The sequence below is a fragment of the Rhinolophus sinicus genome, linkage group LG02 (genome assembly GCF_036562045.2).
Source record: "Rhinolophus sinicus isolate RSC01 linkage group LG02, ASM3656204v1, whole genome shotgun sequence".
Classification (NCBI taxonomy): Eukaryota; Metazoa; Chordata; class Mammalia; order Chiroptera; family Rhinolophidae; genus Rhinolophus; species Rhinolophus sinicus.
In genome coordinates this window covers 72,618,172-72,638,474 of record NC_133752.1, presented here as the reverse complement: position 1 = coordinate 72,638,474, position 20,303 = coordinate 72,618,172, and the positions used below count along the sequence as shown (strand labels likewise).

The 20,303-nt window shown below is 36.9% G+C and overlaps 2 protein-coding genes across 4 annotated transcripts; one reads left to right on the top strand and one right to left on the bottom strand.

Annotated features, from left to right (window-relative positions):
* Nucleotides 1–280: 280 nt before the first annotated feature.
* Nucleotides 281–13,654, bottom strand: LIAS (lipoic acid synthetase). 2 transcript variants are annotated; one of them, XM_019717567.2, is made up of 11 exons: nucleotides 13,495–13,652; nucleotides 12,491–12,663; nucleotides 11,448–11,541; nucleotides 10,702–10,782; nucleotides 8,761–8,917; nucleotides 8,619–8,676; nucleotides 6,849–6,977; nucleotides 5,091–5,236; nucleotides 3,998–4,068; nucleotides 3,094–3,205; nucleotides 281–961 (listed from the first exon to the last, which is right to left on the bottom strand). In XM_019717567.2, exons 1-11 carry the CDS (start codon nucleotides 13,537–13,539, stop codon nucleotides 909–911), a joined length of 1,119 nt encoding a protein of 372 aa, XP_019573126.1. In that variant the 5' UTR covers nucleotides 13,540–13,652; the 3' UTR covers nucleotides 281–908. The 2 variants fall into 2 exon arrangements, with proteins under 2 accessions (XP_019573126.1, XP_074180670.1); XM_074324569.1 differs by lacking the exon at nucleotides 6,849–6,977 and having other exon boundaries at nucleotides 13,495–13,654.
* A 98-nt stretch (nucleotides 13,655–13,752) lies between these two features.
* On the top strand, nucleotides 13,753–18,258 carry RPL9 (ribosomal protein L9). 2 transcript variants are annotated; one of them, XM_019717569.2, is made up of 8 exons: nucleotides 13,753–13,780; nucleotides 14,232–14,278; nucleotides 14,377–14,492; nucleotides 15,071–15,166; nucleotides 16,557–16,689; nucleotides 17,505–17,585; nucleotides 17,807–17,921; nucleotides 18,168–18,258. In XM_019717569.2, exons 2-7 carry the CDS (start codon nucleotides 14,233–14,235, stop codon nucleotides 17,911–17,913), a joined length of 579 nt encoding a protein of 192 aa, XP_019573128.1. In that variant the 5' UTR covers nucleotides 13,753–13,780; nucleotide 14,232; the 3' UTR covers nucleotides 17,914–17,921; nucleotides 18,168–18,258. The 2 variants fall into 2 exon arrangements, with proteins under 2 accessions (XP_019573128.1, XP_019573129.1); XM_019717570.2 differs by lacking the exon at nucleotides 13,753–13,780 and adding an exon at nucleotides 13,794–14,149.
* The last annotated feature ends 2,045 nt before the right edge of the window (nucleotides 18,259–20,303 follow it).

The window sequence follows — 20,303 nt, the reverse complement described above, 5'->3', positions numbered from 1 at the left end:
TTACTTAGGAAAGAAATCCCTTCCTCAGGTCATTACTATCATATAGTACAAACACCCCACCAGAGAGATATGAGGAATAAAAGGAATAAATGGGAGCGTACATGCGATGTAGCAAACTATTATGAGCACTAATATTGTTATTCTTAGGTTATATTTCCCAGTCTTGGACAACACCATGGTCTTGGTTTCACAGAGGTCCTGAACAAGTATTAATGTAAAACTATTTTGCAGGTCTAAAGTAGTCGTGCCAGTGTAAAAACATCACTCAAAATTGTAAGCCTTTTAAAATTATTTCAATGTTTTATTATGCAAAGAACACATGCTAATTATGAGTGAACTGATCAATCTCTAATTACATTGTTTCATCACAGTATGTTCTTTTTCAGAAATGAATTGTGTCATGATGTATAGGTAACAGAGGCTTAAAGATCTTCTACAAATTTTTAATATATATATATATATTTTATAATGTACTTTTATTTATTTAAGTGGTTTTTTTCCAGGACCCATCAGCTCCAAGTCACGTAGTCGTTTTCAATCTAGTTGTGAAGGGCACAGCTCACAGTGGCCCATGTGGGGATCGAACTGGCAACCTTGTTAACAGCACCGTGCTCTAACCAACTGAGCTAATCGGCAGCCCCAATATATAAATATTTTTAATTATACTGCTAACAGCAAACTCTTACAAAGATGTTTTATGATTACATCATAGCAAGTAATTGTTTACTGAGACAAAGATATGGTAAAAGACAAATTACTATAATTAAATATGCATAGCTTATTGATATTTTTCTTAAAACAAAAAACTGGAGTTCATCCACTGAAGTGTAGGCATTCTGACACCACCTCTGTTACCAACTGGAATCACGTTTTTAAAATTCTTTTGATCTTGAATGTCTTGTTAAATATTAGAGGGCTTTTGTCTTTCTCTTAGCCACTAGATTTTTCAGGAAAAATTCACCTATTAAGGAAAAATGAAAATACATTATTAATATCAACCTATAGTTTTAATAAATTTCAGAATAATTATACTTTAGTGTTGCCCTTTAAAGAAGACTTGTATTTGAGAAGACATTTCTCTTCTCAAATCTCAATGGCAATAATTTTCTAACCTCACATATCCCCACTGGCCGTTTTCACCAAAATAATGATTAATCATTATTCTTCAAAAAATTTTTGTTATCACTACAGTTCTATTATTTTTTCTAGTAACTCAGTATTATAAAGGGACCCCATTGTATCTATGGGTCTGCTTCTGTACATTTATTCCACTTTATGTACACTATCTATTCCTCATCATTGACAAAAGTATTGCTGTTGGCACAATTCATTTCAGAGAGCAATTCTGTTACATTAGCCTGGATCTGATGTTTATAAAACAGACCTCATTGCAGTTGAGCAGACTCATCTGATGGAATCTCTTCAGCTTATTCCCTTCTAGAGAAGTAAGAGTTCTTCATTTAAAAGGGCTTTCTCTCCACCTGCTAAGTGTGCCTATGCAGTGTTAGCTGCTTAGAAGGGACACATTCACTTTTCAGGTCATTAGGGTTCCATTTAGTCTGTCACTGTTACAGCACGGCTCAGTGCTTATTGGCAGAGGTCAGCACTGCAGGCCTGATTTTATGTGCAGTCTGATTAACTTCTCTTTGTCATCTTAATATATTAGTAAAATTCCAACTATCCTATCTGTACACAATCACCAAGAATCCCCAGGCTCATAACCTAGCCACGTAATGGATAGAATAATCCGTGCTGCTCCATATCTCATCTAAATCTGATAGAACCAACACGATCAGATCCTACTCCATCATCTGAGTCTCATGCTCCACATACCAGAATTTGATCTCTTACTGGTAATTTAAAAAGCATTATTAAAAAGTTCATAACTCAGTTCCTTATAAATATTAGAAACTTTCTTTAAAAAACACCCTGCAAAATAAAAACTCCTTTCAAATGATATTCTACTTTAATCACTGTAGAAGCTGATGTTTTTCGTTCTTTATATATAGTTTTAGCTTGCCAGTAGCGCTACTTGAAGAATAATAAATCACTTATAATTACAGGTTTCCAAAGTCCCCACACCCTGTCAGTCAATGTTGAATCAAATTCTTGGGTTTTGTAACTAGGATAAGTTGTTACTTCACTAAACTGTCTTCAATTTCTTTATAGGAACACACTGAATATTACTAATACTTGAACATTAATTTTTACAAATATAATTTATGCCTAATTTAAATATATCTATGATTTAGATTCCAATATGTAAGTCATTTAAAAGATCATTAATAGTAATAACATAGTTTAGATGTAGCCAAAAAATAAGTAGCTGTATATTCTTTAAAAAATTTTAATTGTTAAGTTTAACCGACAAGAAAAACATCATAACTGTTTTTCTTTAGATTAAATTCAATCTTCAGATATGTTCTCATAGACCTTTTGATGGCCATTACCACATGACTTTTTACTTATTGGAAAAGGCTTTTATTTTCATAAGTCAGCTCAAACTACTGATCAAATCAACAGCCAGAATTACAAAGCTGAAAAACAGCATTGTAGCTAGTAAAAACACGAAAAATTTCTATAGGGAAAATAACCTGAAGCATTTTTTTCTGTTGCTTCTGAGAGGAGAAAAACAAAGATAATGGTGCAAACAGCAATGCTGTCAAGTAGATACTTTTCAGGGTTTAAATTGATCTGAAATTGGGAGTTTGGAGATGCCACTGACATCCCTGTCAAATGAATATACATTTTCCAGAAAACCATTATATGTTATATGCTTGACAGATCTTTGTCATTTCTGAATAACCTACTATTGAAATCCACACATAGAATTAACTGATGACTTCTGCTTTCATTATAGTAGCTGAGCTATTAATGGAGGGTATGGGGGGCAAGGTTCTTTATTTAAGGAACAAACTATATTTAAGAAAAATTTTTTCTTTAATATGACCCTTATGGAACAAATCTCCTAAGGGTGTTTCAGAAAAAAAAAACAAAAAAACCTCTCCCCTCCACAAAGACAACCACAACAATTATAATTTTAATGTGGAAAGTTATGGTATAAATAAAACCATCCCCTGTGGTCTAACTTACCTGCTTTGTATGAAGAACGCACCAGAGGGCCACTTGCAGTATAATGAAATCCAAGTTCATTTCCTACTTTTTCCCAGTATTTGAACTTTTCAGGAGTAATGTATTCTTCAACCTAGATTTAAAGAATTAATTCTGATAGATTCTAGAATTTCTACAAATTGTTTTGATTCTACAGAAAAATCTATACCCATGCATTCAGGGTGGTTTTCATGTCCTAATTTACCCAGGCGCCCCAGGCTTCTTCCTCTCCCTCCTCACTGTTCCCTTCTGGTCCCTCTACCAGAGCATAATTACAGGGAATTAGAGAGGACGGAAGACAGCAATTCTCAATTATATTAACTATTCCAAAGGACAGAGAAAGAAAATGAGATTATCTACAGAGATTATCTCTATCATTCCTTTACTGACTAACAGGTATATGCATGAATTATATAATATAAATTAGGACATGCCTATAAGATTCTTGAGGACAAGACTGTCTTACTCATCTTGCATCTTCTGCTCAGCATTGTACCTGGCATGTGGTCACTACTTAAGAAAAGTTTCTTGAATGAATGAATAAATGTCCAATATAAAAATAGGGAGACTGACTGACCTTTCTTTCTTCACCTCTGGCTCTCATATAACTCTAAAACAAATCACAAGATCACCAAGGGGATATGAAAGCAATTTTCCAACTTTAATTTTTTTTTTCTGTAGGTTCACATAAATCATATAATTTTGGGGGCAGCAACTAAGTGCCAATGTAACTGCTTTATGCAGCTATTAAAATGGAAATTGGAACTTGGAAATATATATATGGAACATTTTACTAAAAATCCAGCAGCTTCTTAATCTTACCTGTGGACAATAAAGATTTAATTCAAATTACCAATAAACATTTGGCAACTCATGGTAGCTGTACCTTAAGGTGGCGCTTGGTTGGCTGCATATATTGTCCTAAAGTCAAACAGTCCACACCTGCCTCACGAAGTGCTAGAGAAAAAAAGCATGCATTACATTAGCAGATGTTTCTATGATGCTAAAATTGCAGATTTAAGCATAATGTTTCAAAACATAATTTTACTTCAGAACAGCGTGAATGTTATCCTGGCCTATAATCCTGATGTTGGAAAAGACTATAGCTATCCATTCAAAGGAATGTATGTGCCAGGAAATATGGTAAGGATTGAAAACACAGGAATAATTAAGACAGTCATATGGGGCTAATATATGGACAAACAACTCCAATACTATGGAATAAAGGCTAAATAGAATAGGGGGTGGAAGGTATCTGGAGAAGTCTGCTAGCGAGAAAAGATGAAGTAGTATATGAAAGGCCTGAAAAGATCCATATTATAAATTGTATTAGGCTTTTGCTTAGTGTACAAGATATGCTCTGGGGAATGTGAGTTGATCTCTGACATCAAAATCTAATAAAACTATATATATTGTGGTAAAGAGCAGCTTTTAATAACTATTTGAATTTATTACTCTTTGAACTAATAAATAACTGCAAGAAAGCCAAGGACCCTCAGGTAAAGTAAAGCTTTTATATTTAAAAATTTAAAAAGCCCAAGAATCACAACACAAATGGGCTTATTGGACTAAGATTCAGCCAAGTCCAAAGCATGTTATGTAACAATGCTACAAGGAAGCTGTTCCTGAAAGGCCTGGATTTAGTCATCTCTGAACTGTCCGTGCCGCCACAGCTTCTGGTACCTGGATGGCTCTAAAAAATTGTCCAATGACTGACAAAATCATGGCTTTACTCAATAAACGGGTAGGGAATAAAATGGGATACAACTGTCGTATCCTGAGCTTCCTGCCCATTATTCCATAAAGTTCTAAGAAAACACACTTCCTTTCCTTTTTATGGTGCTATTTATAACCACATACTGTATTTTGTTCTTACTGGCACATTCACTGAGACTATGGCGGTATAACGGGAAGTGGGGGGAGGTTGTTCCTACTATCACTCAAATTAAATGGGAATTTTCATTTTTCAATTTCTTTACCTTTCATTGTTGCATATACTTGCTCGTCATTCTCGCCTAAACCCAACATTATAGATGTTTTAGAAATAACATCAGGCCGAACCTCCTTGGCGTGTTTCAGTACGCGTAGAGACTGGTCAAAATTGGCGCGGGGGTCACGAACTTTCCTTGAAAACAGCAGGGCTGTTGTCAGCAAGAATAACAAGCTCAACTAAGGACATAGTTATGCAAGCAACCTAATAGCCAGAAAAGTACATTTCGGACATTATATTATATCATATGGTTCAATGTTAGAATTTGTGACCAATGTTACTTATTTTAGGATAGAAAATAAGGCTTCATGGGGCCCTCTAGCTCTGTTCACTTTTAAGGCCTTTCAAGCCTAGGGCAGAGAAAACTAAAATGGAAGTAATTCAATTTATGAATAACTCAAAAAAATAGAATTGTGAAGCTGAGAATGAGTAACTGCAAGGGGTAGTCAAGACAGAAGGGGAAGAGGAGAAGAAAATTTCGATGAACAAAGAAAAAGCTGTTTAACCCGAACCCACATTTCAGAGGTCTGAAACTTTTATGTTCATTTCTTTTCTAAAGACTAAGCTGCCCTCTGCTGGTTAGTATGCAACATTAACATCTTTTAGGTAAAAAAAACCCTTATGATTCTGGAATTTTCACTGGAAAGGATAATGTTTCTTAAGTGAAACCAGGGAAATTGGCACCCACTGGCGGTTGTATCATGAGCTATGACAGGGCTGGAACAGGCTGTGTGCTTCAACAGGGGCCAAACCACCATGGCTGAAATGGGGACAAGGACCAAAGGATAGAAAAGTTGCTGATGTTAAACCAGCATTTACTTGAATTCAAATGCACTTTTATTTTGTGTAATTGATTTGTTGTTGTGGTTGTTATTTTTAATCAGAGACCAGTTCACAGGAAAGAGAGGAAACCAATTTATGAATTTAAAAATAACCATAAAACTGGTAACACAGAAAGTAATTACTTTCTGAAAGTATTTACTGAATTTAAGTTATATTCCCTAATGTTCAGATTTAGTGGAAATGATGGTTGTTTATCATACTTCTTTCAAGTTCTCCATCACAGAATGGTGTAGAGAAGCTAAGAAAACCACTGCCAAATACTCTACTAAAATTAAGTAAAATGAATGTATTAATCTTGCTAGGCTAAAGTAATTTTCAGTTTTCTGAAATATGAACATAGTCATTGATGTGGATTAACAATCTGTAATTATTCCTAACTACTAAAATTATTAGAAAAAGTAAGGAAGCCTACTGTCTACTTTTTAAAAGATTTAATACACCTGAATGATACCAGTTTTTCTTTGATATCGTTTATTGCATATATTAGTGCCAAATTCGTTTTAAAGGTCTATTTTTTTTAGAATTACAAGCAAAGCAATTAACTTTGTGTAATTTTTTCTTTGAAAACTATTCTTTGGAAAAAATAACTCACCGGCACTTGTAATATACTATTGAGAAAAGATTCTCATTATGTTTAACAAAACATACACATATGTATAAATATGTATGTATAAATACACTTACATGTTAGTAATCAATATTACTGGGCAGAAATATTGTGGGTGATATTTACATTCTTTTCTTTGGCTATATTTTTCATTTTTGTATAATAAACATATATATATGTTTTTAAAGAGTTCACTTTATAAAAATCAATTACGAAGTTCTCCCCTGAAAAAAAGTGAGAAAATATAGCTGATTCTGACCCTCTAAACTGCCAACATTCCTCTGGATGTGTAATCACCTCTGTAACTCGGGAACTGTTTCTACATTATGTGCATATACATCTAATCCTGACAGAGCCACTTTTTCTATTGCTTTAAGATCTCCTCGGAAATCAGGGGTGAGACATTCCACAAGAATTTTTGGATTCCTAGGAGAAAAAAAGATAAGTATCAAACTGAGGAAAAGAACTGATATAACTGCTGCTCAAAATAGAAATCACCAGTACTCATGCTGTATCAGTTTCAACATATTCATCTGTAGAACTCTGACAAGAAAAGCAGGAACATACAAATGTTTATATATGAACTGTTAAATGGAAAAACAAAACAAACAAAAATCCACAAGTAAACCCAGAACATTAAATAATATATAGTGGTTAAAGCACATCTGCATGCAAATAATGATCAGAATAAATTTTGAGATTCCACAGCCTTCTAAACTACTGAGTAGGTATTAAAAAAAATAAAAGTGCTTAGAAGGAATTAAAATATAAACAGTAAAACATTAAATATAAAATATATTTTTATTCTTTAGAAAGCAATCAGGACATTTCTTACGTGAATTTAAACATTATTTGATTGCTTTAATTTTGATTTCTTTTAAAATTCATCAAATGGTGCCAACCTCCCTTCCTCTGGACAAATATTTCACAAGCGCTATGTGTGTTTTTCTTTAAACTTTTAAACAAATTTTTATTACATGGAGGTTGTCCTTGGTTGTCATTTCTTTACTTGTATACAATTATTCTTACTCTCCACAGAAAAGCTGCTTCTGAACTCATCGGGTGATGGCACTAAAATTCTGATTTTAACAGAACAGTAGTAAAAATGCCTCAGTGATTTAAGTTGAAAGCTTTGTTTAAACGAAATATAAGCAAAACGTTAAGCTTCCTATTTATATTCTGGCTATCTCCGCAAATTCAAGCATTAAAATGTGAACTAGGTCATTGAGCTGCTTCCTGGGACAGCAGTAGAAATGACTGGGACAGATACATTTTTCCACAAACCCAACTGCCAAGTTTTTGGAGCTGTTTTCTGAGAGAACAGACGTATAAAGGACCACATACACACACTGTCACAGATATTAAGAGATGCTGAAAGAACACATCCTATAATTCACTGTTTTTTAACTACAGATTGAGATCCATTAGTTTGTGAAATCAATTTAGTGGGTTGCAAACAAATTTTTAAAATGAACTATAAAAAAACAGAAAATATTGGGGAAAATCATTGAAACATTTACTACGTGTGCTAGGTGCTAGACTAGCATTGAGCCGTAGGAAATAAGCATAAGTTCTTTTAAAATGCTTTTTAAATTGCTAAGATTAAAATATTAATGAAAATGTGGATTATGGGTAAAATTCCAAGGGCATATGAATATAGATAAAATCTACATCAAGACTTACATATTTTATTTAACAATGTGGGAGCTTATCTCATCCTAACTACATCTAGATGACGACTTATTCAAAATCAGTGCTAGGAAGACTGCAGTTTTATACTTTTAAAATTACTCAAAGTTTAGACTAACTCAAATATGAAGCAGGGGCTCTATGGATTAAGGATAAGTTTGTGCCCGAGTCCCTAAAATTTCTGCAAATATGAATCTGTATGTTCAAATATGCTTTTATTGGAAGAAAAACCACATAATTTCCAGCCGATTATTAGAAGGATTTATAACCGCCCCCCCCAAAGGTTAATGACCACTGCTTTAAGGTAAAGACCTTAAATAACCTGAATTTATATCAGTCAAAAAAAGTCAAATACATAAACAATGCAAAAAGAAGTACCTTTCCTTTAAGTATGATACAGTCTTTGCAAAGTGCTCAGCTCCTCCATCAGGCATATCTAGAAACAAGAGTCCACTGCTCAACATGATGTCACAACTTAATAAGAGCCAATTTCTGGAAGAGGCAATGATGACACACTAACCATCTCGATCCACAGATGTCAGGACAACATAATCCAGACCCCAATCTGCAATTGCCTTTGCAGTATTGTAGGGCTCATTGACATCCAGTGGAGGTGGCTTTCTTGCAGTCTTAACAGAACAAAATCTGCAACCTCTTGTACATGTGTCACCCATCAACTAGAATAGAGATGTTACAATTTAAACCAAGTAGACAGATGACCCTCAAGAATATGACGTTGAGAGAATAAAGTTGCAAAGAATGAATACAATTTTATTCTGTTTATAAGAAATTTGAAACATTCAAAGCTAAACAATACAGTTAAGGAATAAAATGTAATGTGGTAAAACAGGAAAGAAAGGGAACCGATAAACTCAGAATTAAGAATAGTGTTAAGGGAAAAAGAAAGGGGACGGGACCAGCAAGGCATACACAGGGGGGTTCAAAGATAATGCTCAAGTTTTACTCTTAAACTGGGGGTGTCAGGGTGTCAGTTGTATTGGTATTCTTTATAACTTACACATAGGTTATAAAGATTCTTTTGTACCTATTTAATATTAATAAAAATGATTTTAAAATATTTAATTAACATATCAATATAAAGGTCTCTGTGAGAGTTAAACACAAGCCACACCTCCTTTTTGTTAAATAGGTGAAACAGAAAACACATTAAAAAGTTAATAATTTGCTTTCTGTGGGAACCATTCTTTCCAAGACACTGCTTTTGCTGCCACAGGTCACTACCATGTTCTGCCCCCTGCCAAGCGCAGCCATTACAGATATTCTGGGGCCAGTGGAGTTTCAAAGCCCCACAGTAGGGGTTGTGATTTGGGGGTGAAAAGCTCCTTCTCTCCTTTATGTTTAACTCTTTCACAGGGGGACTCACAGCAGAGGTACTTAGGCCCAACATCTCAGAGTTTTACTGAAACAATGAACTCTCCCCAGGAACCAGCTATGAGTCAACAGCAGGAAAGGGGACCAGGTAAGGGGTGAAACCAGAGATTTCCATCATGGAGTGTTCAGAATCATTTCTTCCTTCAAGAATTGGGGTGTGTAACTTGGATAAGCTCCCTGGTTGACGCTGTATTATTCCAGAAGGAGCTCTATCTCATAAGAATCCTCAGTTCTTCATGTAAACAGCATCCTGCTGGTATAACTCAACAGCTTATCAGACATTTCCAGACAAGTATGAACTTTTGGTTGCACACAATTTAGGTTTAACCCTAATACCTCACGCTCCATACCCCTCTGGATTACTATGGTAGACTGCACTGTTAATCCCAATTCTTACTCCACCATATTAAAGTTATACATCTCAACATTTGCCATGTAACTTACAGGACACTCCCACTGGAGGAGGAGCTTGTACCTTTACCCCCACTGTTTGGCTTGGCCATGTGACTTTTTTTGGCCAATAGAATGATAGCAGGCATGACCAAGCAGAAGCCTCAAATGTGCATAGATGGTTGGCTTGCCCTCTTGTGCTCCTTCCATTCTCCATGATAAGAATATGCCTGGAACTGCTGCTGGTCAAGGAGAACAAAGCTATGTAGAGCAGACCTGGATCCAACCTACTTCCTGGAGCCCAGCTTAGCCCAGTGAAGATCAGCTGAACCCCAGGTAACCGAAAGACTCATGAAAGAGGAAAATAAATTCTTGATGTTTGGGGGGGAAAAGAAGTTAAGCAATCATAAGCAACATTTCCAAAAATTAATAGAAAAGATAGCTCAAAGCAGCAAGGATTAACTGTTAGACAGATGGAAGAATTGGTAAGAGATTTGTTCAGAGAAGGTGAGATCATAACAGGCTGGATTATGCTGTCAGGTTTTTTTCAATTTCTCATAAATTCATATGTAATGAAAAATCTGATCAGAGATTCGTAATGCACATTTTTAGAAGAAAGGTGTAAAATATTTCCTTTCAGTTTCTAGACTAAAAGTTTAGAGTTTGAGGCTGGCCTTACCATGATTGTGGCTGTGGCAGTAGCATATTCTCCACCCCCCCAACACTCTCCAATATTGGGACATCGAGCTTCCTCACACACCTGTATGTAAAAGGGAACTGAATACAATCAGGTTGTAAATATTTACCAACTGAACAAATTAGTGATCAGGCATTTTACACTGTTCATCTTTACAACATATTTATGAAGAAATTCACTATACAAAAATGCTATTAACCTGCCAAACTGTACACACACACACACACACACACACACACACACACACACACATATATTAGAATCCCATTTTTAAAATAAAAACTACATGAATGTATGTATTAAAAACTACATGAATGTATATATTTTACATGTGCAAAGGAAAAGATCTGGAAAGATATATATTGAAAAACTAAAGTGATGTGGTTAAAATTTGGGATTGCATATATGATGTTTCACATTTAATATTATACTTTCTAACAAGCATGTTCTTAATTTGTAATATAAAACAAATAAACCCTCATTTCCTAAGTTGCAGAAAAATCTTTTTTTTAACTATTAAATAAGCTAAGAAATAGTTACTTTTTGTTTCTGTTGCAGAGAAAATGACTTTTAAATATATTTCCATTACTGATAGCAATGCATCCTAAACATCTTTATTCACGTTCCTTGCTGTTATTGATATGTATTTTATTAATTTTTAAGTTACACATATGTAGAAACATTATGGCTTTTGGTTAAGAGAAATATTGAACAGTTTGACAACTTACTGTATGGAGATTTAAATTCCGCAATGTATTTTTCAGCTTATTGTAATTTTTCCCCATGGGAATCTCTGTCTTTAGCCATGGAGGTAGTCTTAACCTGAGGAAAATCAAAACAATCCATTAACAAATCGCACAGCGTTGAAGTTACTTTGCTCTATTACAATTCCTAGTTAAGAAATTTTCCCCCATAATCCAAGATTAACTCTTATAATTTCTGCCATAGGAGTAAGAAGAGAATCAAATTTAGGCTTGCTCAAACACTTCAGAAAACACTGACAATTGTATCTAACAGGGCACTATGCTTGAGTGAACCTTTTACAAAGGTATAAAGTAACACCATCCTAATAAAAGAATAAGGAAGTTTTGAAAATCTCATTCCCCAATAAGTAATACTAACAAAAAATTCTGTATTTGTTCAGAGTAAGGAGAGAGTCCACAAGTGTACTTTCTGCTCTACTTTCTATTCTACATTTTGTGATGATTATTAAATGGATAAAGTCTAAAATTCGGAGTGAAGACTATGTAGCTTAAGGTTCCCCTTCACTTCCACCGACTTATGATCTAGAAATTGCTGGAGAGCAAAACAATTTGCCCTCTGCATGAGATTCCCTCACCATTCTTTTAAATTAAGGCCAGGTATGCACAGGTTATAAGTTCACTGATTAGGAGAAGCAACAAGTTAGATTATCAACAAACAGTAACAATGAAAAACTGATAAGTTTATCAAGGTCTAATAGACTAGCAGCAAGGTAATACACCTTCACTTTCTGAAGAAATTTGATGGTGGAGAGAAAATAGGAGATGGAAATTAGGAGGGTTAAGTTTTAGGAAGGATGAAGGAAAACTGTCAAAGGGCATAGAAAAAAGAAAAGGATTCCAGCAATTTCACCTACTTACCTGTTTTATGTCTGTTATCACTTCTCTCTAATGACTTTAAGCTAAATTTAAGAAGTCTGATTAAAAATATACTCTAAGGCTTGCTTATATCTAAAAATAATGCATGATGAAGGAATGGGACATTAAAATTAACTCAAAATTTCAATTACCGTTCTCCTTTCTGGCGTTTTAAGTTTCCTTTATAGTCATCCCAGGTACTCTTGTCTGCAAGATCACCAGATACAAAATCTTGAAGGTCTGGTCCATTCTGCAAAAATTCCTTTTTTTTATCTGTCAAGGAACTTACTGCTCTCACTGGACTGCATAAATATTTTCCAAATACCTAAAGAGTTTATCATGACATTTAGTAGGGCTTGGAAAAAATTTACTTTTAAGCTATTTAATATCCCTTATCTTCCCCCCCGCCCCCCCAAAAACAACCCAAAATAGATCGAAGCATGCTCAAATCCCCTATATAAAATGGCGCAGATCAATGCATACAGTCCACCCTCCCTATGTGGACTCCCCAACTGCAGATTGAAAACAGTACAGGTATTTATTGGGAAAGAAAAAAGGGTATAAGTGGATCTCCTTCCCCCCACCGCCCCCTGACAATTCAGAGCCATGTTGTGCAAGGGTCAGTTGTATACATCTGTTGACCATAAGAAACCATTGGCTTCTAGATCTGAATACAAATGTGACAAGATGGCCAAATACTATAAGATTCATGAATCAGTACATGTAACGCAAAAGAACTTTCAACAATTCAAAAAGGGTGCTGCACGATTGTTACTCCAGTCGTCCACGTCTCCCGCTAAAGCCTAGAGCACAGGTTTGTGTTCCCAGCGTCCAGAGTGTTGTCTAGTACATAGTAAGAGCCCAACACAAAGTAATAATTTGGGGTGCTCATGGCTCCTATAGAGCTCCAAAAAAATGCAGGGTAAAGATAATTGATAAGCAGAAAAAAAGCTCAGTGCCGGCCAGAGAACCTTACAAACTAACCAATACCAGAGACTCCATCTCATGGGTGAGTAGGGAGAATTAAATGAAAAAAGTTTAGAACAGGTGCCTGGATAGAACTAACGGCTCAGTAAGTGCTGGCCTTATTATTGGGCATTCTGAAGCAATGGGAGCCCCCAGCCCACGCCTGCACCCTACTCGCTCCGCCGCTCACCCGGGGCCGCACGGAGCGGGCTACGTTCCCGCAGCGTAGCGACATCCTCTCTTGTTTTCTCGCAGGGTCGAGGGATCACTAATTCCCGGGAAAAAGACAGACAAGACGTCGCATAGTTTATGACAGAGACCCTGAGCCACCACTAACCCGTTGGAACTTGAGCTGCCTTGCGATTGGTTGCTTTCGCCTAGTGTCGTCGCGCGCTGAAGACGCCATACGCAGGGCCCTTACGGCTACAAGAACGTGATGACGAAAGACGTTCTCTCTTTGCTGAATCTACTGCGAGGTGAGGATGTGGGAATAGTTGGTGGGCCCTGGGAATCTGAAGCCATCGTCGCGGAAAAGCCAGCGGCGAGCCTGTGGCTCTCGGAGCTTTTATCCTGGTTGTCCCCCTGCGCGGCGAGCGCCATATGCATTTGGTGGCGCAGGGATTCGACCCCTGTGCTGGGCTTTTAGGCCTACCCCGCCCCTCAGCCTTGCCGGGATGGCGCCTCCCTGATAGGGCTCCCAGGGTTGCGCTGAGCGAGAGTTCGCCGGCTGGCGGGCCTCGTGACACCGCTTAGTAGTTGCTCCTTGCAGGGCAGAGCGCACCGGCGGCCGCTCTCCGTGTCGGTCTTCCTTTACCTTCCCCGGGATTTTTGCCTGCCGGTCTCCGGTAGGAGAGAAGCTCTGGGCGGGGTACTTGGGTGGAAAACAAGCCTCCGCTCGCTTGCTTATCCCAAATGTTTGTATTTCAGGATGAAGACCATTCTCAGCAATCAGACTGTGGACATTCCAGAAAATGGTACGTGACTTAATAATTAGCCTTTTTTTTTTTTTTTTGCGTCTGTATTGCATGTTTTTGACCTCATTCAGAGGCCTTACAAATGCATTCTCTCTTAGTGGACATCACTCTGAAGGGACGCACAGTTATTGTGAAGGGCCCCAGAGGCACCCTGCGGAGGGACTTCAATCACATCAATGTAGAACTCAGTCTCCTTGGAAAGAAGAAGAAGAGGGTGAGTTTTTGTTTGTTTTTTTTTTTGACACCTTAATTGCATGTTTGGAAAGTTGTGATTTAATAACACCAAAATTGGTTCTTTAAACATTAAAGAGGTTTAATGTTTTAGTTTAAATTTGGTTTCCAAATTGTTGCTAGCTTTGGTGTTAGCGTTTTAGCAAAGTTTGAAAACGGAATTCTGAGTAGAGTGGATTATAAAATTCAATACTGGTAGTTATCGTTAGTGGCAGGTCTTAATACTATTACAGGTTAGGTTTATTTTCCTCGTGATTGTTTTGTAAGAATCTTAGGAACGAGGCAGTAGACTTTTAAACCGAGTATTTTAGATTTCTAGAAAGGAAGTTTGATGCAACTTGTACAAAAATAAGCGTTTCTGGGTTGTCACTCCTTTGTGAAAGTGTGTTCCTGTGACAAGTAATAGAAAGTTAATTATTGAAGGCTTTATATGTGGTTGCATTTTCCCAGTTGAAAATCATGTACTTTAATAATGACATACTAAAATTTTGAGTTACTTTGTTTTCTTCCAAGCCTACTTATTCCAGGAAAGAATCGGCTAAAGTTTTTGTTCTTTTACAGCTTCGGGTTGACAAATGGTGGGGAAATAGAAAGGAACTGGCTACTGTTCGCACTATCTGTAGTCACGTACAGAACATGATCAAGGGTGTTACACTGGTAAGCAGACCCGTCAGACTACTTTGTTTAGGAAGGGGAGCTTTCTTGGCTGCACTTTATGCAATAGAAACGTCTACTGCAGAGAAGAGAAAACATGTAATTACTGAGATACTTGAATTCTAGAACATCTAGAATTTTTCAATTTTGGCATCCTTATCTTTAGGATTAAATGTGAGTAAAGACCAGATGGTCTTAGTATGTTGATGGTGTTTTTCACACAAAATTAGATTCATCTCTTCAGGATGCACTTTTTTTAATAGGAAATGTAGCATGTAAGGTAGGCTTTGAGGTTGGTATACCTCACCACCAAGGCCTGTAGGGATAGAAAAAGATGGATCTAATTTCTGAGCTCCCTGTCCATTTCCCTAAAAGCATGGTTGATGTCACTATTCTCTTTTTAAACTTTCCTCCCCCCCAGCCTTTAAGATAAAATTTATGCTTCTGCCTTTGCTGAAATACTGTTCATTAAAACTCAGCCTATCTAGAGTACCCCTATAATGGCACCCTGTACTTAATTAACTCCATTATAACCCTACCTTGTCATGTTTCTCCTTGCTCCCAAGCCAAGTTCTTTGAAGGCAGGGTATCCTTGCCTTCCTTGATATCCTCAATTATTGCCATCTGGCTGGCCTACCTTAGTAACTCAGTAAACGTTAGTCTAATGCCCAAGATGAAGGGCTTTGGTGTTATTAAAAGAAGCTACCATTGGAGCTGCTGGATGGCTCAATTGTTTAGAGCGGGAGCTCTCAACAAGGTTGCCAGTTCAATCCCCGCATGGGATGGTGGGCTGTGCCCCTTGCAACTGAGATTGAAACGACGACTGGACTTGGAGCTGAGCTGCGCCCTCCACAACTAGATTGAAGAACAATGACTTGGAGCTGATGGGCCCTGGAGAAACACTGTTCCCCTTTAAAAAAAAAGAAGAAGCTAGCATTGTTTACTGTAGGCTTATAGGAGGTAGTAAAATACCTTTTTTTTTTTAACTTTTATTTATTTCAAGTGTGTTTTCCAGGACCCATCAGCACCAAGTCAAGTAGTTGTTTCAGTGTAGTTGTGGAGGGCACAGCTCACAGTGGCCCATGTGGGGATTGAACCAGCAACCTCGTTAAGAGCACCGTGCTCTAACCAACGGAGCTAACCAGTCGTCCCTCCGGTTAATTAAGAATTAAAATAAATCTTAAGCGAGGAGACACTGAAAACAAATGTTTGTGTATAAAATTTTTGTTACGCTTGGTTCAGGTGACAGTTGTTATAAAATCTTGACAGTGAGTGCTATGTGAGGACTGTTTCATTTTTAAATAAGTATGATGTGAGCACCCTATAAAGTTTAAAAACTGGATTTCTTGTCTTTTAAATTTCTCAACATCGATAATTATTTACTTTAACATAGGGCTTCCGTTACAAGATGAGGTCTGTGTATGCTCACTTCCCCATCAACGTCGTTATTCAGGAGAATGGTTCTCTTGTTGAAATCCGAAATTTCTTGGGTGAAAAGTACATCCGCAGGGTTCGGATGAGGTCAGGTATGTGCATACCTTCAGATAAGATTCAGAAATTCTTCCTTTATAGTTGTGAGACATTGTGTTTTGGGTTGGCTATAAATGAAACTAGATTAATTTCAGAATTGTCTGTTTTCATTATACTTATAGTAACTTTGTGTTAATGAAGGCTTTACATACCAATTGCGGTTCCTGAAGGCTTTTTTTTATATATATACACGTTGGGTAGTTGCAGAGCATGGTAGCTGTGTTTTTTAAAAAGGACCATTTAAATGGTGGTTAATAGCATAGACTGACTAGGTTCAGTTCACAGGTCTCATTAGCAACCTTGGGCAAATCACCTCTATGTAGCTCATTTTATTCATTGGTAAAATTAGGAACATCTTATGATTAAGTGAGTTACAATTGAAATGCACATGAAACAGTTCTTGTCTGCTACATAGTTAACACTGAAGCATTAGAAAATTTTAACGTTGAATGCTTGATGCTTTTTTATTCCATTGAGGGGGGAAGTGAGGAGGAAGCGATTTTTAGTACCAGTTTAATGGCTCTACAGGAACAGTAGAAATAAACGATGCAAGCTTTGTTTAGCTAAATCACACTGGCTGAATACCATCATTGTCTCAAACTCCTTAATTGTATTACAGTCTGTAACACATTCATTTAAGCAGAAATACAAGATTTCAGACTAGATAAATCAGATCCTGTAAAACCAAAACTCGAGACATTTCATTTAATCTGGAATTTTAAAGGGCATAAGTTGCTATTTAAGTATTTTTAAATTAAGTATTTCCTCCGATTTCATGTTGACACTATGCAAATGCCCTCTCTCTTTTTAGGTGTTGCTTGTTCTGTATCTCAAGCCCAGAAAGATGAGTTAATTCTTGAAGGAAATGACATTGAACTTGTATCAAATTCAGGTTCGTGTGTTTATTCCTACAAAATTTTGTGTAAATTTGTAGTTGAATGCATGCTGTTCATTTTGGGAGCTTTTTTGTATTGTGGAAATTAAATCAAAAACTATCCCAAAGATTCAGGTTTTCTAAGTGTAAAATATTTTTTATATTTATGTTAAAATAAGTTTCTTTTTAAGGTAGGTTTGGCTGATAAAGTAATTGCCTTATCTTTGTCACTCTTAAAGCTGCTTTGATTCAACAAGCCACAACAGTTAAAAACAAGGACATCAGAAAATTTTTGGATGGTATCTATGTTTCTGAAAAAGGAACAGTTCAGCAGGCTGATGAATAAGGTGTAAGGTAGGTCTTAAGTTTTATTACTGCTTTATTTGGGTGTCTCAATTTACTAACAGACTTAGATTAGCGTTGTAGTGGCAGAAAATAAAGAATTGCATCAGAAACAGTAAATTTGGCAGAATAAGATGGGATTGATGCATGTTTTTAATATGAACCAGTAAGTGATAAAGTATATTTTAGATTAAAGTTGGCCTTTTCTGGGCAAGGGTATGGATGGAGATTTACAGGCATTTTTATTTCTTTTTACAGTTGTCCAGCTACAGAAGCACCAAGACGTCAAGACACCGAGCGAATCTGAACTTTGTGATATTTTGAAGGCACAATAAAAGACATGTATTGATTTGGGACTTTTTTCTTAAACTGATTATAATTTCCAGGTACTTGGCAGGTAAACAGTTAAGTAAATTCCAACGTGCTGAAAACAGTAACAGAAGGAACAGAACAATTTATTCTAGTAAGACTTCCTGGGAGAAATGACTTGAATCTGGTTTTTTTGAAGGCATATCAAGGGTATTTCAGGCAAGAAGAATATGGTATCAGTGATAAGCAACACTGTGGCTGTTAATTATCAGATGCAGAATTTGGGGGGATGTTCATGCAGAGGCATGAATTTGAATATTTGTGAGACAAGTGTGCCTGAGTCAGTTGTCTGTGTGCCACTAACTTGGGAAGAAGCAGTGGGAAGAATAAGGTGCTCACTGCCTTAGCAGGCGTTAGAAGATGCAGTTGTGTTCCTGATGAACCTGGTATCTGTGGTCCAAGGTCTTCAGTGGTACCCTCTACCCTCCCTCAGCCATTTACTCCCGTATCCTAGTCCTTGATATTTTTAAAAACTGATAACTCTTTCATAATCTCTTAATTCCATGTGTTATACTTGAAGTATATGTTTGGTTTGATGATTATAACGGTTAAAATTTTTTCAAATGGATGAAATGATAAATCTAGGATTTGCTTTGAAATACTTCTGGTGTCGGGTGGGGGTAGGGATTGGGTAGGGTTGTACTAGGCGAAACAAGTTACTTATAAATTTATTGATACTGAATGGGGATTCACTATACTGTGGCTACTTAACATAGTGTTGAAATTTTTCATAATGTGGAAATGAATCAAAAAGCCCTGTACATTTCATCTGGATTAGTATAATAACTTTTTTTTTTTTTAAATTGGGGAACTTTTTCCAGGACCCATCAGCTCCATGTCAAGTCGTTTTCAATCTAGTTGGGGGTGCAGCTCAGCTCCAAGTCAAATTGTTTTTAATCTAGTTGGGGGTGCAGCTCACTGGCCCCTATGGGAATTGAACCGGCAACCTCGGTATTATGAGCACTGCTCTCTAACCACTGAGCAAACGGGCCGCCCAGTGTAATAACCTTTTAACTGGTAACGTTTGCTCCTCTTTCTCCCATGTTTTCAGCAGCAGCCAGAATGTATTTTTCAAACTCAACTCCCTCTTAACCTTTCTGATACACTGACTGAGCAGACCTTCCTGTTCATCAGTATCACTGCCTCAACGCCTTCAAGTTGTGTTGCCCCTTGGAGCGGCCACTTCAAGTTTGTAGTCAAATGTTTTCAGTGAAGCCCACTTTGACCGTGCTACTAATAGTGCTCTCTCATTTTTTTTGCTGCTATAATGGAACCTTCATGAGGGTTCAGTCTTTTCTACAGAGGGATAGTCTTAAGTATCTGGAACAGTGCTTGACACATAGCTATTTGCGAAGTGAATGGTACCCAGTTTGCCAGGGAGGTGCAAGTTATAAAGACCCACAGCAATAACAGTGGGACTGGAAAGATGTTTTGGAAGGTTTAAATGGGATTTCAAAGCTGAATGTGAGGAAGAAATTTTCAAGGGACTATCAGAGGTTAAGAGGTGTTAATATTGAAAGTGTCAGTATTAACTTCAATATAAAGACCCACAGCAATATACCATGTCTCCACGAAAAATAAGACCTAACTGGAAAATAAACCCTAGCATGATTTTTTTTCAGGATGACATCCCCTGAACATAAACCCTAATGCATCTTTTGGAGCAAAAATTAATAAGACCCAGTCTTATTTGAGGGAAACGGTAGGTGTCAATAGCAGCTGTGAGAGTAGATGTGATTTCTCTAAGAGTGAAGGTGGGTTGGTATGCTGGGTGAGAACTTTGTAGGCGGTAACTTGGGAGAGGTTGGTTGTAGCTAAGGAGTGATTCCATTTAATAACTTAGATACGGTAAATGAAAGTCTGGTTTCCCCAGAGAAGACTTCCATGTCGTCTGTGTCTACTATGGGTAAACTTTTGTGTGTTATGCTCCTAACATTGAGGTGTAGGAGTCCACATTTTATAATGAGAAAACACTCAGAAATAATCCAGTTGACCCACATCATGGGAGCATGGGGGAGGCAGTGT